The sequence below is a fragment of the Nerophis ophidion genome, linkage group LG05 (assembly GCF_033978795.1).
Source record: "Nerophis ophidion isolate RoL-2023_Sa linkage group LG05, RoL_Noph_v1.0, whole genome shotgun sequence".
In the NCBI taxonomy this organism is placed as follows: Eukaryota; Metazoa; Chordata; class Actinopteri; order Syngnathiformes; family Syngnathidae; genus Nerophis; species Nerophis ophidion.
The window spans coordinates 27,895,032-27,921,355 of record NC_084615.1 but is presented as its reverse complement, the minus strand read 5'-3'; the positions used below and the strand labels follow the sequence as shown (position 1 = coordinate 27,921,355).

Below are 26,324 nucleotides of genomic sequence, written 5' to 3'. Positions count from 1 at the left end.
CGCGGCACCGCTGTTGCCCACTGCTCCCCTCGCCTCCCAGGGGGTGATCAAGGGCGATGGGTCAAATGCAGAAAAGAAGTTCCCCACACCAAGAGTGTGTGTGACAATCATTGGTACTTTAACTTTAACTTTAAAACAGACAAATGCCAGTGGTCACGGTCATCTTCTTAATAAAATCATGTAGGTTCAGATCTAAAAAAAGGTGTTTACAGAAGCTGTGGTCAAATGTCGACTAATTTAGTAATCATACATAAATGTGGTGATTGTCTGAAACAGGGAGCTATTGTTAGGTCAGTGTCATCCTCTTCTGATGCTCAAAGAGGTTCACGTGTCTTCACAGCACTTGCTGGGTCACCAGGGTATAAATTCCTGGCAGCTTTATTGTCCACTTCATCTAACTCCACACTAACACCACCCTCACTAACAAGACCTTTCTATATTGAAGAGTAGAACAACGAGAGGTAAGTAAGACTGTTTCGTCTTACCTTCTTAGCAAATAAATAATAGTTGTTTTCCCAAGTGTTTGTGATTTGTTAAATAATACAGTTAGTTGGTTTATTATTATCATCCGTCATCGGACCTTAAAGTAAGAATTGACTAAGATACTTCAATAAGTTGTATATGTGTATATATATGCATATATCCACACACACACACACACACACACATATATATATATATATATATATATATATATATATATATATAATATTATATTGTATAATAAGGCTGTCAAACGATTAAAATATGTAATCGTGATTAATCACATTTTGTCCATAATTACAAACCCTGTTTCCATATGAGTTGGGAAATTGTGTTAGATGTAAATATAAACGGAATACAAAGATTTGCAAATTCTTTTCAACCCATATTCAATTGAATGCACTATAAAGACAATATATTTGATGTTCAAACTCATAAACTTAAATTTTTTTTTGCAATTAATAATTAACTTAGAATTTCATGGCTGCAACACGTGCCAAAGTAGTTGGGAAAGGGCATGTTCACCCCTGTGTTATATCACCTTTTCCTTTAACAACACTCAATAAACAGTTGGGAACTGAGCAAACTAATTGTTGAAGCTTTGAAAGTGGAATTCTTTCCCATTCTTGTTTTATGTAGAGCTTCAGTCGTTCAACAGTCCGGGGTCTCCGCTGTCGTATTTTACGCTTCATAATGCGCCACACATTTTCAATGGGAGACATGTCTGGACTGCAGGCGGGCCAGGAAAGTACCCACACTCTTTTTTTACGAAGCCACGCTGTTGCAACACGTGCTGAATGTGGCCTGGCATTTTCCTGTTGAAATAAGCAGGGGCGCCCATGAAAAAGACGGCGCTTAGATGGCAGCATATGTTGTTCCAAAACCTGAATGTACCTTTCAGCATTAATGGTGCCTTCACAGATGTGTAAGTTACCCAGGACTTGGGCACTAATGCACCCCCATACCATCACACATGCTGGCTTTTGAACTTTACGTCGATAACAGTCTGGATGGTTCGCTTCCCCTTTGGTCCGGATGACACGATGTTGAATATATTTCCAAAAACCATTTGAAATGTAGACTCGTCAGACCACAGAACACTTTTCCACTTTGCATCAGTCCATCTTAGATGGTCTCGGGCCCAGAGAAGCCGGCGGCGTTTCTGGATGTTGTTGGTAAATGGCTTTTGCTTTGCATATTAGAGCTTTACCTTGCTTTTACAGATGTAGCGACAAACTGTATTTAGTGACAGTGTTTTTCTGAAATGTTCCTGAGCCCATGTGGTGATATCCTTTAGAGATTGATGTCGGTTTTTGATACAGGGCCGTCTGAGGGATCGAAGGTCACGGTCATTCAATGTTGGTTTCCCGCCATGCCGCTTACGTGGAGTGATTTCTTCAGATTCTCTGAACCTTCTGATGATATTATGGACCGTAGATGTTGAAATCCCTAAATTTCTTGCAATTGCACTTTGAGAAACGTTATTCTTAAAGTGCAGTTGTGGACAAAGGGGTGTACCTCGCCCCATCCTTTTTTGTGAAAGACTGAGCATTTTTTGGGAAGCTGTTTTTATACCCAATCATGGCACACACCTGTTCCCAATTAGCCTGTTGCTGGCATCAAAATCTAAAGTTAATGATTATTTGCAAAAAAAAAAATGTTTATCAGTTTGAACATCAAATATGTTGTCTTTGTAGGCTATTCAACTGATTATGGGTTGAAAATTATTTGCAAATCATTGTATTCTGTTCATATTTACATCTAACACAATTTCCCAACTCATATGGAAACGAGTTTTGTAACTCCTAACTAATCACAAAAAGTAGTTGTATCTATAATTAGTGCACCTTATTAATATGTCCACCCAACATGGGACTTGCCAATTTGTTTGATTTATGCAAATTTTTTTTTTTTTTTAAACATTATGCTTTTTTGACAGCTCAGCACAAAATGGAGACAAACACACGCACACACACAAACAGATATTTTCCACCAGGGTTTTAATTCAGTCCCTTAGTGCTCTCCCACTATGTCTTGAGTCACATGCTTGTGGTATGTCAGCACTGAAAGTATCCATCCAGCCATCCATTTTCTACCGCCTGTCACTGAAAGTAGTCAAATAAAAGTTACGCCTGGATTTTGTGTTTGATTGAGAAGGGGTGAACAGGGTCGCCCTTCTTTGGCTGACCGCCTTGTTTTTTTTTTATAGTGAAGTGAATTATATTCATGTAGCGCTTTTCTCTAATGACTCAAAGCGCATACATAGTGTACATAGTGAAACCCAATATCTAAATTACGTTCAAACCATTTCACCATTTTGTTTTGTAGCCACAATAAATCGAAAAGAACTCAGTACTTAGGAGCAATGTTCACAGACTCTATTTGGCTGTTAGCTTATCGTTATGGCTAAACGATGGTGGTCGTGGTTGAGTTGTTCGATTTTGGAGGCTAGAAAAAGTTTGATGTGTTGCACCATAATGCATTTACATTACCTAATATTTTTGGGGTCTCCCAGAAAATTCCCAGAGATTGACTGGTCAATCTCAATCGATGACTTGGCTACTCCTAAAGTACATTTACCTCGTACAGCGGACTTCTACGTCATCTCCTTCCAACTGCTTCTCCGTCAAACACACCATCATCTGTTATCTCCTGTTGATCTTCACTTTGTATTTTGTAGAAGCTATTTAATCATTATCCCCCGTAAGGGCCAAAGTGAATTATTTATTGCCACATGTTTTTTCATGCATCCTTGCTGTAATCTCCCTCCAGGATACAAGTGTCTTTTCTTGCGAGGCATTCAGTTGCACACCAGTTGCTTTGATTTGTTAAAACCAGACAATACTAAAGCTGAGCATGTAAATATGGTCTTAAACTGTGGCCAAAAGTGTCAGAATAGTTCAAATCTCTAATGCCAGTGTGGAGCTGAGAAAGGAGGCTCTGTTTCCCTTCAACCGGAAGTGTTTGAACCAAGTTTTGCCCTTTTTTTGTCTTTTGTTTACTTCCTGTATTCTTTAACTTCCAAACTTTCACAAATGTACTTTGTCTAGGTGTTTTTATCACTCCCCAATTACATTAATGCCTCATTTATCGTGTCTATATAAATAGAGAACATTTTGCAAAGTAGGATTCTTATTTATCTGGAACGACATAGCGCACAAACAACTATCAGAAATGCAGCCAGTATTACATACAGATAATGTGTTATGAGACATGCAATTACAAATTAAATACAACGAGGACATAAACTTCACTGCACATCATAGTGACAGCTACAGTTTCCATCTTAAAGATCTAAAAAAAATATGTGGTAATGTCCGGCGGACCGGATTGAAAAGCTCAACAGGCCTTAATTTGCCCAGGTCAACACTAAACATTGGGCATATGCAAACAGACTTCTCCGTGCCCGACCCTGAACACCTGAATTTCCCCCTCGGGAACTTAGAATGAACGAATGAATGAAGCCTAAACATGATTTGAAGTGAGGGACTTAGGTAGGTGTTTATACTTAATCACATAGGTGGTTAAGTACAAACACTTGTTTTGATCATGTGGCATTCTGGGATATGTGGTTTTTTTTTACATTTTGGAAATGTATGGTAGGACATAGAACAACACTGAAATGATATAAACACTGTATGTTGTTCCCCCTCCAACATCTTAACTGAATGCTTCAAAAAGGCTCTCTTTTGAAGGCACGTCCTTCGTTTGGTTCTCTCATACTTCCTTGCATTTAAACTGCACTAAACTTCTAACTGTATGTTCATACATTACTTTCCCTCACGAGGGGCTATGAGCTAAAGTGTGTATCACTTGTGTAGGTCGGACTCCAAATAATGAACAGTCAGTCAGCCATCAATAAAGATGTCTTCATCCCCAGTAATGAGCGGATGCTGGTGGCGGTGGAGGTGCGCAGGAGGAAAAAGAAGAGGATGTCTTTCCTGTCCCACGTATCCAAAGGAGAATATGCAACTTTCATTTGTGTGTCAGGTAAAATCTGAGTTTTTAGTCGCATGGCAGTATTGTCAAAATGTTTTAGTACAACTTTGGTAAGCTGAAAATGGGCGCACCACTTGTGGATTGTCTGAGCATTACGTAGTCAAACATACGCGTATTATTATGGTGTGTGTATAAGGACCCCGAATTGGCGACTATTAGGAACAATTATCTGGTGTTGTGTTTTGACCTATTACGCAACACCGACTTTTTTTTTAATCTAATTGTGCCTGCTGTTGTGTATTTGGGATCTGCATAAGTCCCGAAAATTTGAGCGATTCCGCCATTGTAGCCCGTGCCGTGGTCAAAAAGCTCTTTCTCTTTTTCTTATCTGTTTGATGTAGGGTATTCATCCTCCGCTGTTGCCATTTCTGCTACAAAGTAACGTTCCACAATGATACTAATTTTTGGTACTTTTGTGTGTGTTTGTGTGGTAATAATGGTTGATTGTTTAATCTAATCAAATGTTTTATTTGGTATTTAACAGTAAGCGATTAACAAAGATCCGTTGTTATTATCTTGTTTTCTTACACTTCTAAGTGTCATTTACAAGTGTGGATTCATTTCAGCTTGTCCTGGGTGTGTGATGTACAGGAAGTAGTCTTTGCCATTAATTTAAATGTTTCAGTCTTGTCCTTTAAAAAAGTGTTCTTTTTATTGCAAGTTTGGTCTTATTACACACCAGCTGTTTTTTTATAACATGCATCTTTGTTGTCGTTTGATTACCAAATGTTGAATTGGTAATGCTAATCAAAAGCATGTGTATGGCATATTCTTTGTAAATTAGCATCGAGCTATCGCAATTTGAAAAGTGGAGCCTTATTTTCAAGTGTTTTCTATAAGGCATACTTGCATTTTTTTGGCGAGGAAAATAGCAACATTACTAAGGAGCAGAAGAGTCTCTACAAATACACCTGCTTGCTCGCCAAGTGCTTGTGCAGTGCCCAGTCTCTAACCAGACATGATGTCACATGCAACAATGTTATCACAGTAAGGTACTGTTTTGTTTTACGTGAATCAGTACCTGGTAGTACCGACAGAATTCGGTCGGTACCTATAAATGTAGTGAAAATAATGGTGAAAATAATTGTGTTACCGTGGTCGTAAAAAGATTATGTTTGGACAGCTATGTAAAGTCATATCTAATAAAAAAATAATTGAAATTTGAATGGCAATATTTGACCAATAATAATGTCAGCTCCAACATGACTGAGAACTGTTACTGAGATTAAAAAAAATGGTTATTTGTTTAATCTAATCAAATGTTTTTTGTCTAGTATTTGTCCAAAGAATAATATTCATATGTTTTTATTTTGTCAAGTGATGCAACGTAGACATTCTGTTGCATGACAGTAGTCATCATTAACAGTATCTAAAGGTCTTGTGGGTAATTAGCACACACACAAAATGATTTCAATACATTATTAGCACAACAAATGTTTTTTTACAGAGAATCTAATAAAAATATGAGTTGTATTATTAATGATATAGACTAGTGTTTCTCAAATAGGGGTACGTGTACCCCTGGGGGTACTTGAAGGTATGCCAAGGGGTACGTGAGATGTTTTATAAATATTCTAAAAATAGCAAACATTTTAAAATCCTTTGTAAATATATATATTGAATAATACTTCAACAATATATGAATGTAAGTTCATAAACTGTAAAAAAAAATACAAAAATGTAATATTCAGTGTTGACTGCTAGATTTTTTTCTGGACATATTCCATAAATATTGATGTTAAAGATATCTTTTTTTGTGAAGAAACGTTTAGAATTAAGTTCAAAGTTTATTACAATCCCCAAAGAGGGCACTTTAAGTTGATGATTACTTCTATGTGTAGAAATCTTTATTTATAATTGAATCACTTGTTTATTTTTCAACAAGTTTTTAGTTATTTGTATATCTTCTGTTCCCAAATAGTTCAAGAAAGACCACTACTATTTTGCACTGTTATACAATTGAATAAATCAGAAACTGATGACATAGTGCTCTATTTTACATCTTTATCTCTTTTTTTCAACCAAAAATGCTTTGCTCTTATTAGGGGTACTTGAATTAAAAAAATGTTCACAGAGGGTACATCACTGAAAAAAGGTTGAGAACCACTGATAAGACTACACATTGGTTTTGTGAATGATACGTGAGAGCCAAAATGTTGCACGTGTTATAAACTCCAATAGTCTAAATGGATTGAAAACATTTCAATGTAATCTGTTATGATGCACACACCATCTGCTTCTCCCTCCCCAGCAGTAGCACCTAGAGGCCCCGCTGTTCGCACAGCAAGACACGCCCCCGCACGTGCCGCGCAGACTGCAGCCATGCGCCTCCACAGCTGCCGACAATCACCTATCAACGCAGCTGGTCTTGACGAGAGGCAGCGGCATAAAAACTCACGCCACTGACTGCTCCATGCCGGAACAACCTTTTGATTCATACCTCCGTGTCTCTGCAGTGAGCGGTGCGTCTCACCTGCTAAATTCTTTCCCCGGACTCTGACTGCCTCCCTGGACCCTCGACCCCCCCCGCGCTTGCACCTGGATCTCTGGACGTCTCTCTCTTGCCCCCACGGACCTCGCTAGGATTTTGGACCTCTCTCGCTTCACCCTTCTGGACCTGTTTGCTACTGCAATCAACACACACTTACAACAACCCCAGGTAACTTATATTTGAGTAACTTCCACACATAGCCTTGCATCCACACACATAGTTGCATACACACCCCATGTACTCATCAAGCCAAAATAAAACCTTTGAGCTAGACCTCCTGATGTCGTGCCGTCTCCTTCCCCCAGTATAAACGTAACAGTTTGTTCCGGCCATGATGGAACCAGACGGCACGCAGATATTTCAAGCCACCCCTCTGTCCCGAGCCCCCTCGACACCTGAGATGTCTGCCATGTCGACAGTACTCCAGCAACACCAGAATCGTTTTTCCGAATTGGAGGACCATCTGAATGTCTCCATCTCTCGCCTGCAGGCTAGAGTGAACACCCTCAGTCCAAACCAGGTGACATTCTCCACGCCTGACACGAGCACCCCAACGACACCTTCCCTAGGGGGTCAGCCTCAACTTCGGGAACCCAAGATTGCCAGTCCTAAATCTTTCGAGGGGGACTTTGAACTTTGCAGAGGTTTCCTGGTACAGTGTGAGTTAATATTTCAACACCAACAGTCTCGTTATGCTACAGATGGTGCTAAGATAGCATTCATGTTTTCACTGCTTTCCGGTCCGGCATTGAAGTGGGCCACAGCAGCTATTAATAAGACTTTGGGACTGAGCTCCGATTACGTTGCTTTTCGTACTGAGTTCCTCGCAGTCTTCAACCACCCAGTCGATGCTGGGGACGCCGCCACAAGGCTGCACACAATCCGGCAGGGCTCCCGCTCCGTAGCCGCTTACACTCTAGAGTTCCGCACTCTGGCAGCTGACAGCGAATGGGGAGACAAGGCACTACAGAGCGCTTACAGGAGAGGCCTTAGCGAGACCATAAAGGACGGCTTGCTGCGGGACCGACCTTCCTCCTGCCGGGAGCTCATCGAGTTGGCCCTGCTTTTCGACCAAAGACTGTTGGAACGTGCCGCAGAAAGAGACCAAAACCCCTCCAGCTTCACATTGACACCCTTACCTCGACCTGCCGACCGTTGTCTTGCAGGACAGACATTTCCCCCGACTATGTCCCCTGCTACTATCACGGAGCCGATGCAGATAGGCAGGTCTCGATTGTCGACTGAGGAACGGGAGAGAAGATTCCGGCAACGTCTCTGCCTCTACTGCGGCCTTGCGGACCACATCATCCGCCACTGTCCTTCGCGACCGAGGGACCTGGCTCCCCAACCAAGTGGTATGCTGGTGAGCCATACCGCCGTCCCCACCTTAAAGAGGGAGAGAATGGATCCTGGCATACTGTTTCCTGCGACCTTGGCCTGGAACTCGAGGACATTATCAGTTGGGGCCTATTTGGACTCCGGGGCAGACGACAGCTTTATCGACTTTGAATATGCACGAAGAACCGGGATCCCCATGGTTCCTCTCGATACCTTCCTCTCCGCTCAAGCTTTGGACGGACACCCTTTAGGTCCCATCAAACACCGCACTATACCCCTGTCATTGACCCTCTCAGGCAACCATACTGAGACCATCAGCCTCTGGGTACTGGATGCCCCATTAGCCCCCTTTATCCTCGGCCGCTCCTGGCTTTGTCAGCACGACCCCCATATATCCTGGTCATCTGGCAGAATACTGGCATGGAGCACTTCCTGCCACGCGCACTGCCTCAGGTCTGCAGTAGCTCCCCCTTGCAGACTCAAGCCCACTTCACCACCTCCCGATCTATCCCGTGTTCCTTTGGCGTACCATGACCTGGCGGCTGTCTTCAGCAAGGAACAAGCTCTTTCTCTTCCACCCCACAGACCCTATGACTGCGCGATTGACCTGATCCCCAACGCGGTCCTCCCGTCCAGCCGTCTGTATAATCTGTCCCTCCCTGAGAAGCAAGCCATGAGTGACTACATCTCTGAGTCTCTCACCTCCGGAATCATCACCCCATCCAAGTCACCGGTGGCAGCAGGGTTTTTTTTTGTTAACAAGAAGGACGGTTCTTTAAGACCCTGTATTGACTACCGACAACTCAATTGCATTACCGTTAAGAACAAATACCCATTACCCCTCCTGAGCTCATCCTTTGAGCCCCTCGCCCCTGCCACCATTTTCACAAAGTTGGATTTACGTAATGCCTACCACCTGGTGCGCATCAAGGAGGGTGATGAGTGGAAAACGGCATTCAATACTCATCTGGGCCATTTTGAGTACAGAGTCATGCCGTTCGGGCTCACAAACGCACCTGCTGTGCCCCCTAACTGTCCCCGGTCGTCCCTGGTCACACATCGCGCTGGATTTCATCACTGGATTTCCCTCATCCCGAGGTAACACCACCATCCTTACCATCGTTGATCGCTTCTCCAAAGCCGCACATTTTGTCCCTCTGCCTAAACTTCCCTCTTCTTCCGAGACGGCCGACCTCCTTACCACTCACGTGGTTAAGCAGCATGGCATTCCCATGGACATTGTGTCTGACCGTGGCCCCCAGTTCACTTCCCGGTTGTGGAAGTCATTTTGTAAGGGGATTGGGGCTACGGTCAGTCTTACATCAGGATACCACCCACAGAGTAACGGCCAAGCAGAGAGGACAAACCAATGTGTTGAGACCATGCTACGCTGTGTTACAGCCCGCCAACCTGCCTCTTGGAGCAAGTTCTTGCCCTGGGTCGAGTTCGCCTACAATTCTATGAAGAGCTCGGCCACAGGTTTGTCACCATTCGAGTGCTCCCTCGGTTACCAACCCCCTATATTCCCCCAACAAGAGGCCGAAGTGGCCCTCCCTTCTTCTCGTAGGCACATCAAGAAATGCCGTCAGATTTGGAAAACCGCCCGTGCTGCCCTGTTGAGGGCCTCCGAAAGAATGTGCCGCAGTGCCAACCGGCGGCGCATTCCGGCTCCATCCTACACTCCTGGACAACAAGTCCTGTTACGGGCCAAAGACCTCCACCTACAGGTACCTTCCCGTAAACTTGCACCGCGGTTTGTAGGACCATATACGGTGGAGGCCATCATCAACCCAGCATCTGTTCGTCTGTCTCTTCCCCCCTCAGTGAAGCGACATCCGGTGGTCCATGTATCCCAAATTAAGCCTGTTTGTAGTTCTCCACTTTCTTCCCCTGACCCTATTCCGCCCGCTCCTAGAATTCTGGATAACGGTGACCCAGTTTGGACCGTCAAGGAGATCCTTGGGGTCCGTCGGCAAGGTAGGGGTCTGGTATTTTTGGTAGATTGGGAGGGTTATGGTCCAGAGGATAGATCCTGGGTGCCGGCCTCCTACCTTGCTGATCCCTCCCTTCTGAAGAACTTCTATCAAGCCAACCCTGGAGCTCTCCGGCGCTCGTCGGGAGCCTCGCATAAGAGGGGGGGCACTGTTATGATGCACACACCATCTGCTTCTCCCTCCCCAGCAGTAGCACCTAGAGGCCCCGCTGTTCGCACAGCAAGACACGCCCCCGCACGTGCCGCGCAGACTGCAGCCATGCGCCTCCACAGCTGCCGACAATCACCTATCAACGCAGCTGGTCTTGACGAGAGGCAGCGGCATAAAAACTCACGCCACTGACTGCTCCATGCCGGAACAACCTTTTGATTCATACCTCCGTGTCTCTGCAGTGAGCGGTGCGTCTCACCTGCTAAATTCTTTCCCCGGACTCTGACTGCCTCCCTGGACCCTCGACCCCCCCCCGCGCTTGCACCTGGATCTCTGGACGTCTCTCTCTTGCCCCCACGGACCTCGCTAGGATTTTGGACCTCTCTCGCTTCACCCTTCTGGACCTGTTTGCTACTGCAATCAACACACACTTACAACAACCCCAGGTAACTTATATTTGAGTAACTTCCACACATAGCCTTGCATCCACACACATAGTTGCATACACACCCCATGTACTCATCAAGCCAAAATAAAACCTTTGAGCTAGACCTCCTGATGTCGTGCCGTCTCCTTCCCCCAGTATAAACGTAACATAATCATTTCCTAAATTCATAACTTGATCTCGTTACAATCCATATTTGTTGGTGTTCAGTTCTAGGGAAATATTTTTAATTTGTGGCGACTGGACACACACAATGTCAAAGATGCACCTCTCAACCTGTTTATACATTGTTATTATTCAATTAAAAATTAATGAAACAAACACTACTTCAATGACCGTAATGGACATATAATATAACTGCAATAACGCATTAAATACATATTAAGGCTTTAACAAATAAAAAATACAATACACTGTGCTTTAAAGCCAGTCACAATACACCCCTTCGCCCTACTTTTTAGCCCTGCCCCTTCATTTTGCGGGTTCCCGTGAGGGTAGTGGTGTCCCAATGACTCTGTGCATGTACGGGTAGTGGGCATAACGAGGGTAGGGGGTATGAATCGAGCCCTTCAGAGTGAGGGATTTCAGATGCTGACCCGCTCAGGTAGAGCCAGTGAAAATTCCTTAATTTCTGCATAAGTTACATAATTTATTACACGTTAGCCAGCTCGCCACGCTAGCTAACATTAGGCGAAAATACTTACGAAAAGCTTGCAAATGTGAAAACATTAACGTTACCTACCTTTAAAAAAAAAAAAAAAAAAAAAAGACAACAGTTGTAGATGGCAGCTTCTGTAGTTCTTCATTTATTCATCAACCGAGGCATGATGGATGATAAAAAACGATCTCACTCATTAACTCCATTGTTGCCCAGTTTATTGGGACACGGGTTGTAAGGAACCGCAGGACTAATGAATTAAAAAATGCACAATTGTGTGCCAAAATGCACACACTGAGCGCCTCATTATCTCCACTCCCACATTGGTGACCCTGAAGTTTATTGGACATGTTTAACGCTGCTGGTCCTGTTATGCCTGACAGCTCGGCTGTATTACAACAGCCAGTAGCGGTCAGCTTTGAGGGATTATGTCAGATGAGACACGGTACTACCATGTTGTCTCTGCTCTGGACGCTCAGACAATGTGGCAAGATATATGCGTGCTGAGGGATCCTTAGGCTGCAGACAAGAAGAGTGCGTTAAAGACTTCATTGCTGCGGCTGTACCAGCGGTCTGACGTGAGATGACCGCCTCCTGTCTCTCAACAGCCTGGACAGCAAGTCTACCGAGCGGATGTTTGCATTGCTCAGTTGCGGGAATGAATCATTTCCGTTCGTACAGCTGTTTCTATTTGAACTGCCGCCTCTGGTACGCACGGCATTGGCCAACTACCCGTGAGTCGCCACGAATGACTACCAAGGTTTGGGTGAGGAGGTGTACAGGATTCTTTTGGCCGCCTGCCAGTACAGCGTTCAAGCTCTCCTGCCCGCACCGGCCTGGATGCTGGCCCCGTGGTTGCAGCGGCAGACTTTCGCCGCAGGGAGGCGGAGTTTTGCCTTTACCGCCGCCATTTCGGGACCAAGGCAGGGCCTATGCTCAGGGGCAACAGTGGAGTATCCTTCCGGCACTGGCCCCCGTTGAGCGCCACCTATGGGACCAGTATACACAATTTCGGCACCAGGTCAGTGACTGTTTCGTTTTCACCTGGGACTTTGTTATTACCTCTGTAGCCGATTTTTTTGTGTGTGAATAGACCTTTGGCGATGGCACAAATGGCCTTTTAATTGACTCTGTCTCTCTCTCCACGTATTCGTGCAGACTGAGAGGACCAAAACCCGTGGCCCCAGCCAACATCCTCACTGTGGGGGATGTTTATCAACGGCATCCCCCTGAGTTCCCAGAACTGACTGTGCCGACGTTTTTGGCAGTGGTCACGAATCACTGGGTGGAGCATTTCATTCCTACAATGTTTTTGCCTGTTTTTGCCTGGGCACGGCAGCCTGACTCTGCTAAAGTGGCCCTGGCACCGCAGGACTTCGCCACTATGGAGAATCTGGAGATTTTACACCGTTCCAACAGTCCTTGTGGCGGCCTTGTGGTGACTTTCACCGACGAAATAATATCACCACGCCGGATTGTTATCCTATCCCACACATTCTGGACTTTTTTTCACGCCTGACTGGAGCGTAATTTTTTGGAAGGTGGATTTGGTGGGCAGCTACCACCAAGTACAACATGAGTTGGACATACCTAGGAAATCTATAATTACTCCTTTTGGATTATATGAGTTTTTGAGGATGCCCTTTTGCCTGTGGAGGGCAGCACAGACTTTTCAGCGACTCATGGACTCTTGTCTTCCAGAATTTACTATTTTTGTTTGTTTCTTTAGATGATATTCTGGTGGCCAGTACATCGGCTGCGGAACATTTAAAACCTAAATGGCTGCTGTTGAGCCGGTTAAACGAACATGGCCTGATTGTGAACCCAATTAGAGTAACAGACATTGGCTTTATTATCTCAAAGTCCAGCGTACACGGGTGGAGGCAATTTCCAAGTTTACACACCAACTCACTGTCAAGCTGCTTCAGATGTTTCTCAAAATGGTCAATTTTTCATCCATCCCTCCCTTTTTCTACCGCTTATTACCGTTTAATCCCACATGGTGGGAGTTGAACTGGTCTCCTGACAAGCTGCAAGCGTTTGAAGACACAAAGTATTCCCTGGCTAGCGCTACCTTGCTGGCATAACTCTCCCCTACTGGTCCTTTGGCTCTCACTACTGATCCCTCAAATGTAGCCGTGTGCGCGGTGTGCGAGCAGTGGGTGGTGGGGGCACGGTAGCCTCTTGCCTTCTTCAGCAAGTAACTTCGGGCATTAGAACAGAGATACAGCATTTTTGACAGGGAGTTCCATTAAAGGTTCCTATTGGAGAGTCACGATTTCACTGCTTTTGTGGACCATAAACCTCTGACTTTTGCCACGGCTGTGTGTCACGTGTTCTTGTCAGTGCTGTACACAAGGGTCTCCACTTTACGGAAATGGCGGCGGATCACAGCGGAGATGCAGACCTTCAGCGCTAACAGGTTTGCAGTTCGTGGATGTTTTCTACCATGGCAATCGTTCCACATTGCTCTGTGACATTTCTACTGGTACATCTCATCCCATGGTTCCTGTGGCTTTGTGCCGGCGAGTGTTTTACACCAAGCATCTTCCCCTTTACCCAAATTAGTTTGGCCAGGAGGATGTCAGGGGGTGGGCAGGTATACGTGTGCCCTGCCGGCAGACCAAATTCCCCCACCACCTCAAGACGGATGTCGTTCCTCTCTCGTCCGGACGAGATTGCTAAAAATTTCATTTTCAACAAGGTCTTGCGGTTTGGCACACCTTCTGACCTGACCGCAGACAGGGGAGCTCAATACACACCGGAGCTGTGGAACGCAATGGCTGTAGGAATGGGGTACAGCTACTTTGCAGTGCTGCTTATCACCCTCAAGTAAATGGGCTGTGTGAACGGTTTTGTCACTTGCTGAGGGCAGCCCTGCAGACCAGTCTCCCAGATGATGGTCGGGTTGACTGTTTACCGTGGGTAATGTTGGGCTAATGCTCTGCTTCGAAAGAGGACCTTCAGGCTTCTGCTGCTGAGCTAATCTATGGTCAGTCTGAGGGTGCCAGGCGATTCACTGCCTACAACCTTGGTTATAAGGACATTAGTGGCTCCTCGTCCCGCTGCTCAGGGGGCCACCAAGGCAGTGGTTCCTGTCCCCACACATCCCTGTTTGCCCTGTTTCCGTATGCCCAGGACGTACAGAATTAGAGGAATGTGAATACATCGTAAAATGTATGTTTTGTTGGGTATTATACAGTTCATATATGTTTTTTCATGTGAGTATGTGTATATTTGGCGGTGACACCACTGGGTGTCACTGATTCCTGTGTCTAAACAACTTTGCATAAGCTCAACACATGATCGAATGAGTTCATAGAAATACGCAAGCATTTCGCAATTTGTTTTTTTTCCTATAAATACCAACATTTGCAGTGAAAGTTACTTATGTGCATTTCACCCTTGTTGTGCGTAGCAACCTTGGAAAATGAGCCCTCGGCCCTTCATCTTTTAACAGCCTTATTGGGAGAGCTCTTAATGTGCACTTTAGTTTCGGTATTTGGTAGTTTTACAATCGTAACTATGAAAGCGTTTGGACTGTATATGTAATATCACAGATCTGAGACATGAATCAGTAGTCCATCCATCCATCCATTTACTACTGCTTGTCCTTCTTGGGATTGCGGTGGTGGCTGGAGCCTATCCCAGCTGCATTTGGGCAGGACGTGGGGTACACCCTGGACAAGTCATTATTTGTTGCTTAAGTACGCGGTCCTCTTGATCTTGTTTAGTTAAAGACTCTGTTAGTTCTGTTTCAGCATCTCCGGGTTAGTGTTTTGTTGGTTTCTACGGGTGCTGATTATTTTCACCTGCCTCTGATTAGTGTTCGGGACGCTCACCTGCTCCCGGGCACTAATCAGAGAGCTATTTATTCCTGCTTTTCGCCACACTCAGTCTGGCTGTCTTGTTTGCTCCACGCAACTAGTTAGGTGTGTTTACCGTTCGATTCCTGAACTAAGCTTTGCCATTTGTTTGCTTGTTTCCCATGCTAAGCTTTCCCGTTAGCTTTTCCATAGGTACCCCTGCTATCGGCACACTCTCCTGTATTTTTGTATTTTTTCTGATTTATGGAAAATAAATAATTTTCCTGCCTGCACGCTGCCTGCGGAGTTCTGTCTGCATCTTGGGGAAACGATCCGCGCATTAACATGTGTCCCAGCTGTAATACCACATCATTTGACTTGAAATGCCTCTGGTTCTTATGATTAAGATTTTGTGTAAGTTATGTGTGCTATTTTTGTTTCTTGAAATTGTTTTAGACCTTTACACAGAACGTGAAGCTTTTCAATTACTTTCCAAAAGTAAGGGATATTGAACGTTGTCTGTGCAGTGACAAACACCAGGCCACTACAGCTGATCATTTCAAAAGTGAAACAGTTCAGAGGCTCCTCAAGCTTCACAAGGACATCCCAGTGGACGGTGGAGCAGCTCCGACAGGTCAACGGCATCAACCCCAACAAGGTTTCATCCCAATTTGTCTTCTATAAAAAAAGAGTGGATAAAAAATATGTGGTTTAATCATCATTCGTATTTGCTTGGTCACAGGCTGTCTTCTCTGTTGTAGGACAGTCCCGAGTTTGACCTAGTGTTTGTTAACACAGTGGATCAGTGGGTGGCCAGCTCTGCAGCAGAGAAGTGTATTCTCATCCAGATACTATATCGTGCCTGCCAGACGTACTGGGAAGGGAAGGCAGGAAGTCTGTTAAAGGCGAATCGCCAGGGTACCCTTCCGGTTGTGGAGGCTGGTCACAGTGACTCCTCCCCTTCATCTAGAACACGGCAAACTCGACGGAAGAGCCTGGTTGTATCCAAACCACCAGAGTTCATCAACTGCCAATCCAAACTCACAAGAGGTAATGGAATATCACAACACACAGGACAGTGGTAACTCGGTTTTATTACGGCCCGGTTTTAGAATATTTCAGTTTTGACCAAAGGTTTTCACCAAAAATATGTCCTGTTTTTCATACACTGTCTCAGTTTTGGTAGGATCAAACACACATTAATGATTCTGTCACTTTGTTTTTTATTTTTGATTGAATACTGCTGCGAAATAATCCATTATAGAGCCAAACAAAGTTTACAATAAGAGTCCAATCCAAGTCACTCATTGAATAACTTTGTTAAATGTGCCTCTAGTTTGTTTATTATTATTATGGGAAGGCAGGAAAAATAAGTTTTGGAAATAAAAAATATTTTGTAATTAATTTAACAGTAAAACAATGTATTAGTATATAAATGAATACAAATATTCCACTATACCATTATACTACACACAATTGTTTAATAAAAAAAAGCCACTATTGCAACATACAACAAATAAGGAATAATATGACAACATTATTAATTTTAAAAAGTACACAAAACCAATAAAATAACTACCATTAAATGCACATATTTGTGAAAAATAACATCTGTCGTCAGTAGGGCAGGCAGGGGAGCAGCATCAAAAGAAAGAACGGTGCGTTGTTTGCACTGGCAGACAGGGTGAGGCGCTGCTGTCACATAAACTCTGTGAAGAAAATTACCTTATTTTTTTAACTACAAGGCACACTTATAATCTTTTCATTTTCTCAAAACTCGACAGTGCGCCTTAAAACCTGGTGCGCCTAATGTACAGAAAAATGTTGGTTGCGCTTACCAACCACAAAGCTATTTTATTTGGTACATAGTGAAATGATAAGTGTGACCAGTAGATGGCATTTACACAAAAGAGATGCGTGTAGACTGCAATATAAATGGGTTGTACTTGTATAGCGCTTTTCTACCTTCAAGGTACTCAAAGTGCTTTGACACTACTTCCACATTTACCCATTCACACACATTCACACACTGATGGAGGGAGCTGCCATGCAAGGCGCTAACCAGCACCCATCAGGAGCAAGGGTGAAGTGTCTTGCTCAGGACACAACGGACGTGACGAGGTTGGTACTAGGTGGGGATTGAACCAGGGACCCCCGGGTTGCACACGGCCACTCTCCCACTGCGCCACACCGTTCCTGGTATGATGGGAATCATACATAAGACATACATACATGTAGACTGCAATATGATGGCAGTCATGCATAAGAGATACGTGTAGACTGCAATATGACTCAAGTAAACAACACCAAAATTGTATATGTTCCATTGAAAATATAGAACATTTCACACGGCGCTCAAAAACCTTTCAAAAGGTTTTAGTACGACTTTGGTAAGCTAAAAGTAAGGTCCATCTCTTGACAATTCTTCCACTCCTGTCCTTGCACGCTACAGCAGTACAACAAAGATGACGGGTAGAAGACGCTGTCAAAGGTGAGCCACGTAAATAAGACCGCCCACAAAACGACACATCCAGAAGTGACTGTCAGAAAGTGGCTTGAAGATGATCTGAAAAACAATCGATTCAACATTTTGACCAAAGAACCCCCATTACATGTTATATATATATATATATATATATATATATATATATATATATATATATATATATATATATATATATATATATATATATATATATATATATATATATATATATATATATATATATGTATATATATATATATATATGTATATATATATATATATATATATATGTATATATATATATTAGGGCTACGAATCTTTGGGTGTCCCACGATTCAATTCAATATCGATTCTTGGGATCGCGATTCGATTATACAAACCCAGTTTCCATATGAGTTGGGAAATTGTGTTAGATGTAAATATAAACGGAATACAATGATTTGCAAATCCTTTTCAACCCATATTCAATTGAAGGCACTACAAAGACATGATATTTTATGTTCAAACTCATTAACTTTTTTTTTTTTTGCAAATAATAATAACTTAGAATTTCATGGCTGCAACACATGCCAAAGTAGTTGGGAAAGGGAATGTTCACCACTTTGTTACATCACCTTTTCTTTTAACAAGACTCAATAAACGTTTGGGAACTGAGGAAACTAATTGTTGAAGCTTTGAAAGAGGAATTCTTTACCATTCTTGCTTGATGTACAGCTTAAGTTGGTCAACAGTCCGGGTTCTTGTTGTCGTATTTTATGCTTCATAATGCGCCACACATTTTGGATGGGAGACATGTCTGGACTGCACGCGGGCCAGGAAAGTACCCGCACTCTTTTACTACGAAGCCACGCTGTTGTAACACGTGGCTTGGCATTGTTTTGCTGAAATCAGCAGGGGCGTCCATAATAACGTTGCTTGGATGACAACATATGTCGCTCCAAAACCTGTATGGACCATTCAGCATTAATGGTGCCTTCACAGACGTGTAAGTTACCCATGCCTTGGGCACTAATGCACCCCCATACCATCACAGATGCTGGCTTTTGAACTTTGCGACTAGAACAATCCGGATGGTTATTTTCCTCTTTGTTCCAGAGGACACCATGTCCACAGTTTCTAAATATAATTTGAAATGTGGACTCATCAGACCACAGAACACTTTTCCAATTTGCATCAGTCCATCAGCGTTCCTGTGTGTTGTTGATAAATGGCTTTCGCTTTGCACAGTAGAGTTTTAACCTGCACTTACAGATGTTGCGACCAACTGTAGTTACTGACAGTGGTTTTATGAAGTGTTCCTGAGCCCATGTGGTGATATCCTTTACACACTGATGTCAGTTTTTGATGCAGTACCACCTGAGGGGTCAAAGGTCCGTAATATCATTGCTTACGTGCAGGGATTTATGAACCTTTTGATGATTTTACAGACCGTAGATGGTGAAATCCCTAAATTCCTTGTAATAGCTCGTTGAGAAATTTTGTTCTAAAACTGTTCGACAATTTACTTACAAATCGATGACCCTCGCCCCATCCTTGTTTGTAAATTACTTATCATTTCGTGGAATCTGCTTTTATACCCAATTGTTCCCAATTAGCCTGCACACCTGTGGGATGTTCCAAATAAGTCTTTGCTGAGCATTCCTCAACTTTATCAGTATTTATTGCCACCTTTCCCAACTTTTTTGTCACGTGTTGCTGGCATCAAATTCTAAAATTAATGATTATTTGCAAAAAAAAAATGTTTATCACTTTGAACATCAAATATGTTGTCTTTTTAGCATATTCAACTGAATATGGGTTGAAAATGATTTGCAAATCATTGTATTCCGTTTATATTGACATCTAACACAATTTCCCAACTCATATGGAAACGGGGTTTGTATATCAATTTTTTCGATTCAACGAGATTCTCGATTCAAAAACGATTTTTTTTCGATTCAAAAGGATTCAATATATATATATATATATATATATATATATATATATATATATATATATATATATATATATATATATATATATATATATATATATATATATATATATATGTATATGTGTGTGTGTGACTCCCTTAATGCGCCCTATAATCCGGTGCGCTCCGATGAGGTGGCGACTTGTCCAGGGTGTCTGTACCCCGCCTTCCGCTCGATTGTAGCTGAGATAAGCTCCAGCACCCCCCCGTGACCCTGAAGGGAATAAGCGGTAGAAGATGGATGGATGGATAATCCGGTGCGCCTTTTCTATGAAAATAGACCTGACTTGACCCGCTCGTCGGCAGTGCGCCTTATAATCCGATGCGCTCTATGGTCTGGTATGGTACAGTAAGTAATTTGCTGGATGTAAAGAAGAGAAAGTGCAACAAAAGTACCGATTTCACCACGCTAGTATCCATCCAATTCCAACACACACCTTGGTATCAATACTATTGATATTTAGATTGAAATACCCATCTTTAGATTACGTTATTTCACTTGAGATTCCAGGCTTGGAGGACAGGTGTCTTGCTCGGTGGTGGGAGAAAATTGTTACGTGTGTGCTGTACTGTATTGATGTTATTGTAGCACACCACAAACGCAAAGATCAAAACTGCTTAATGCCTAATTTTTTATGTATTTTTGTGTAGTCTGTGTTACAGATAAACAATATTTTAAGATTGAGAATGTGTGTCTTGCCGTTAAATGAAGTATATCAAGACTGAACAGTAAAGGTCTATGTATGGATCCCTGTGGGACGCCATAGTGAACTTCTACACACACTGTTTTTTCCCTGGCAATACATCAATTGTGTAACATGCTCTAAGACAATGTTTGTTTTGAATTGGCACTTAACTAATGACATTGACTCGACAGTAACAATGCTGGAACTCTTTGACTTAATTCTGCCATTTCTTTTCCTCATATGTCAGATGCCACTACCATGAACCTCTTCATCTACCGCTGCAAAGCCTACATGAATCATTTGAAGAACAAGATAGTTGCAAACCAGAGACGCTTACAGAGTGAAGGTAATCACTTTTTTTTGTCTGTACCCCAACTTAGTTTGGCGACAGTAAATAGAGGCAACTGAAGAGGTACGTTCATGAAAATGAACAAACATGAATGATTTTTTTTTACCTTAGAAAACCCCACATATAGGTAGAACTTACTATGAGGCCAATAAGCTAAACACTCATCCACCTTGAGGTCTTCTATTTGTCCAAAATGGGCTACTTATACTAATACTGTCCATGTAGACTGGTTGGGCAAACTCCCATGCATCCGCAAGGATCCTGCCAAGAGTATGGAGATGATCCACAGTTCCACGACCAGGACGAAAACAGACTATTTAAGTTGAGCTGATGCTGTTGGCTGGTGTCGGAAGATTACTTTTAACGCTATCACCTGGTGCATGTTGCGAGACCATCAAACAGGACTTTTAACGCCATCACCTGGTACAAGTTGAGAGACCATCAAACATGACTTTTAATGCCATCACCTGGTACATGTTGCGAGACCATAAAACATGACTTTTAACGCCATCACCTGGTACATGTTGAGAGACCATCAAACATGGCTTTTAACGCCATTACCTTGTACAAGTTGCGAGATCATCAAACATGACTTTTAACGCCATCACCTGGTACATGTTGCGAGACCATAAAACATGACTTTTAACGCCATCACCCGGTACATGTTGAGAGACCATCAAACATGGCTTTTAACGCCATTACCTTGTACAAGTTGCGAAACCATCAAACATGACTTTTAACGCCATCACCTGGTACATGTTGCGAGACCATCGAACATGACTTTTAATGCCATCACCTGGTACATGTTGCGAGACCATCAAACATGACTTTTAATGCCATCACCTGGTACAAGTTGCGAGACCATCAAACATGACTTTTAATGCCATCACCTGGTACATGTTGCGAGACCATCAAAAAAGATTTTTAACGCCATCACCTGGTACATGTTGCGAGACCATCAAACATGACTTTTAACATCATTACCTGTTTTTTTTTTTTTAAAGAATGCTAAAGGCAGACATCTTTCAAACACAAAACTGTGTTTTTGTTTGTTATGGGTGACCAAGCCTAATTTGGTATCAAAATTTCATCTTTTTACTCTTTCTTAATTTTTTTTCCTGATTTTTTTATTTTGATTACGGTCAGAACAAAAAACAATGAATTGTTTAGTGTTGAATTGTACTTTTTGGTCACAAGTTGTTCCCAACACTTCTAACGTGTTTGCTCAGGTCATTTTTTTTTTGTTCATTTCTGTGTTTTGTGTATTGTCCATTGTCTGTTGGTCCTGCACCTCTCTGCGACTCAAAGGCATCTTTGTGCTGCTTGCTCGGCGGTCACATGAGTGGAGACTTTGTTGATTTGGGAGAGGTCAAGCAGCACAAGACAGTACACAGGCTGGTGTTTAGGGCGCTCAGTGCGCTGAAAATGAGAGGGAGCGTGGCGCACCATGGAACCCACTGACGGTCAGTGTCATTAGTGGGAGAGGTGCCAGGCTGCCACGGCAAGTCCCGGTTTAGTTGCAGTTCAAATGTCAGCAGTGAAGTATATCACCACATGGGCTCAGGAACACTTCAGAAAACCACTGTCACTAAATCGAGTTTGTCGCTACATCTGTAAGTGCAAGTTAAAGCTCTACTATGCAAAGCGAAAGCCATTTATGATCAACATCCAGAAACGCCGCCAGCTTCTCTGGGCCCGAGATCATCTAAGATGGACTGATGCAAAGTGGAAAACTGTTCTGTGGTCTGACGAGTCCACATTTCAAATTGTTTTTGGAAATATTCCACATCGTGTCATCCGGACCAAAGGGGAAGCGAACCATCCAGACTGTTATCGACACAAAGTTCAAAAGCCAGCATCTGTGATGTAATGGGGGTGCATTAGTGCCCAAGGCATGGGTAACTTACACATCTGTGAAGGCACCATTAATGCTGAAAGGTACATACAGGTTTTGGAACCACATATGCTGCCATCTAAGCGCCGGCTTAGATGGCATGTGTTACAACAGCGTGCCTTCGTAAAAAAAGAGTGCGGGTACTTTCCTGGCCCGCCTGCAGTCCAGACCTGTCTCCCATCGAAAATGTGTAGCGCATTATGAAGCGTAAAATACGACAGCGGAGACCCCGGACTGTTGAACGACTGAAGCTCTACATCAGGGGTTTCAAACTCAATTCACCTGGGGGCCACTGGATGCAGAGTCTGGGTGAGGCTGGGCCGCGAGAACAAATATATATATATATATATTTTTAAATTTGATCTACTCCTCAGCATGTGTAGTTGTATAATGACGTTTCAAATTGTATACCTTGTGCACCGCAACTTTCTCTGTGCAAATAAGACACTGTGCTCAACAAAGAAATATTGCATCTCCCACTTTTCCTGGAATTGTCTTTGCTCATCACTAAACTTTCTCTTCACTGCAGGCTTTGAAAAAGACATGTTTGTGGTCGTGGATCATATTTGTGTTTGGCCGACACACGGAGAATAATGTTATTTCTGCAATGTGTGTCGCTCCGCTTTTCCTCCCTATAGCAACACGGCAGTCGGCGGATAATAGCCGGGAAAGTACCGGGATAGTGAGCGCAAAAAAAGTGACGGCTCCCGGAGTGTTATCTGGCGTCACATAGAAATATATGTAGTGTTCATCGTGTGAGGCAATGCAAATTAAACCACAAAAAAAAAAAAAAAATAACGGTTTGAATTGGTCCAGGTTATCAGGGACTCTTATTACTGTCAGAAAGGTATCAAGGTGTGACTTCAGCCAGGCTCGTAAGAAAACCCTCATCTCCATGGCAACGTCTTTATCGCTTTCACTCATTTGCCACTTTTCCACTAACGCAGGGGTAAGCAACCCAGAATGTTGAATGAGCGATTTTGGACCCAAATAACACAACACTGTATAGTGTCATGAATTGATTTACGTGGACCCCGACTTAAACAAGTTGAAAAACTTTTTCGGGTGTTACCATTTAGTAGTCAATTGCACGTAATATTTACTGTACTGTGCAATCTACTAATAAAAGTTCAATCAATCAATCAATCAATCAAAGCCATGCATATAAGACTTGCGGGCTGCACTAACATTAAACTTTGATATTAAGGTGGGGGCCTCAAAATAACGTCACGCGGGCCGCGTGTCTGAGGCCCCTGCTCTACATAAAACAAGAATGGGTAAGAATTCCAATTTCAAAGCTTCAACAATTAGTTTCCTCAGTTCTGAAACGTTTATTGAGTGTTGTTAAAGGAAAAGGTGATGTAACACAGTGGTGAACGTGCCCTTTCCAAACTTCTTTGGCACGTGTTACAGCCATGAAATTCTAAGTTAATTATTACTTACAAAAAAAAAAAAAGTTTAGGAGTTTGAACATCAAATATCTTGTCTTTGCAGTGCATTCAATTAAATATGGGTTGAAAAGGATTTGCAAATCATTGTATTCCGTTTATTTTTACATCTCACACAATTTCCCAACTCATATGGAAACGGGGTTTGTATATATATATATATATATATATATATATATATATATATATATATATATATATATATATATATATATATATATATATATACTGTATATGTATACATAGATAGATAGATATTGCGGCCCCCAGACACATTTTTGTCTCTAAAGTCAAAATAATTGCCCAGGCCTGATGTATAGTATAATATAATCATAACATAATCCATATAGCATGAGTGTATGTCCTCCAACATTTCAGTGCACTGGTCATTTTTATGTTAGTAGTATTTAATTAGTGTAACATTTTTCTCAGGCTTGCAATCACATAATCCATTATAAGCAATATATTTATATTTGATTTTGGTTTGACCAATCAAACATTCTATTAGATTCTGAAAAATTAATTGTAAAGAAGATGAAATGTTTTATATTGTGCTGATTGTTTTCCTAATTAAAGCCTCACACTTGATGGATTTGTCAGAAGCAGGAAGCGTTGCTTACAGGGTGACCCCAAGATGCAGAGAATAGCAGGCGAAATGCAGGCAAAGATGTAATATAATATACAAAAAAAACCTACTATACACAGTAAACACAATTCTGCACAATTTTCGGTAAAATACTGGCAGCTGTGGTTACCAGAAACTGACAGTAAAATATACAGTCACGGTGTATAAGACATTACAGTATGTTGATGTTATATCCGTCAATTTTACTGTTGATACACTAGTTGTTTTTGCTTGTGGTAAAATACTATATAAAAAAAGATAAATACATGTTTACTTGTTTACAAAAAATAATATAGAACTTACGGTAAAATACTGGCACCTTTTGTTGCCAGGAATTCACCATAAAACAATTTAGGGCCAATTTTACTGTTGCCAATCAGCCTATCCTCAGGTGAATGTCTTTGGAGGTGAGAAGAAGCCGGAGTTCACGGAGAGAACCCACGCAGTCAAGGGGAGAACATGCAAAATCCACACACAAAGACCCCCTAACTCGGGAATCAAACCCAGGCCCTTCTCACTGTGAGGCACAAATACTAACAACAACTCCACCGTTCTGCCCTGTCACCAGTACTTGTAGCTGCAAAATGCCGGTGTTTCCGAGAAATGTGAGCAGTACATGAAGATTTAACTTGAAAGTGTTTGTACCACCTTTCACTGGACAACATGGCCTTTCACAACATGTTGATTCAAGTCAGCTATTAAAATGAGCCTTAAAATCTGGTAAATTGCTTCTTACAACCAGTTCCAACACACTTAAAGATAAAACGTGGTTCATTTCGATGCAGTTTACAATAAAGCACATATAGTTAACCCCTCAATGTCTGAAACCACTTGCCACAAAAATACAAGAAAACTTGTTGTTGGCTAATGTTTTAACACAAACCCCTTAAACAATTAATGTATGCTGTGAATTTAAATGTGCAATCTGCAAAATCTTTAATGTAAACCGAATAAAACCGTACATGTTTGAGTATTTAAATGTGAGTGACATTGCAGGATTTGCAAATGCATTTTTTTTTTTTAAATTTTCACAATAAAGTCATGTTTTTCTACATATTTTAACAATATTAATTTAAGTTATGTACGGTTTCTTTATTTTCAGAATTCCACTACATTTGCTGCTGTGATAAACAATTTTTGATTTTACGATGTTTTACTGTTGCTATTTACCAATTGCTTGCCGTAGTTTTTACGGTCATTTTTTACAGTATAGCTAAAAATTGCACACGAACTGTAAAGCAACACGGCAAACAAAGCAGACCAGCAGATATTGCAGAAAACCAGTGTTATATATTTGTTGGTCGTGTGATGGGTGATGAGGGATCATCAAACAAAAAGCTTTATTTGTTTCAGCGAGCTTCAGACTGGAACTGCAGCGTCCAGGAGAGAGAGGGTGGGCCTGATTACTCTTCTAATGTCTTCTCAGAACACTGTCCTTAAATATCTTTTACACGAAGACCCCCACTCTTCGTAACTCTAGCCTTGTATCTGGCCAGTCTGG

The 26,324-nt window shown here is 42.3% G+C and overlaps 1 protein-coding gene across 3 annotated transcripts in view; it reads left to right on the top strand.

The window, feature by feature from the left end:
• Positions 1-327: 327 nt before the first annotated feature.
• Positions 328-26,324, top strand: part of stxbp6l (syntaxin binding protein 6 (amisyn), like) — a 38,929-nt gene continuing 12,932 nt past the window's right edge. For 2 of the 3 annotated variants that reach the window (XM_061900421.1, XM_061900420.1), the window contains exons 1-5: positions 328-461; positions 4,305-4,473; positions 15,892-16,022; positions 16,126-16,414; positions 20,755-20,853. In XM_061900421.1, the coding sequence (XP_061756405.1) occupies positions 4,320-4,473; positions 15,892-16,022; positions 16,126-16,414; positions 20,755-20,853 (673 nt within the window). In that variant the 5' untranslated portion in view covers positions 328-461; positions 4,305-4,319. The remainder of the gene's footprint in view (positions 462-4,304; positions 4,474-15,891; positions 16,023-16,125; positions 16,415-20,754; positions 20,854-26,324) is intronic. The other variant, XM_061900422.1, reaches the window with a different exon arrangement.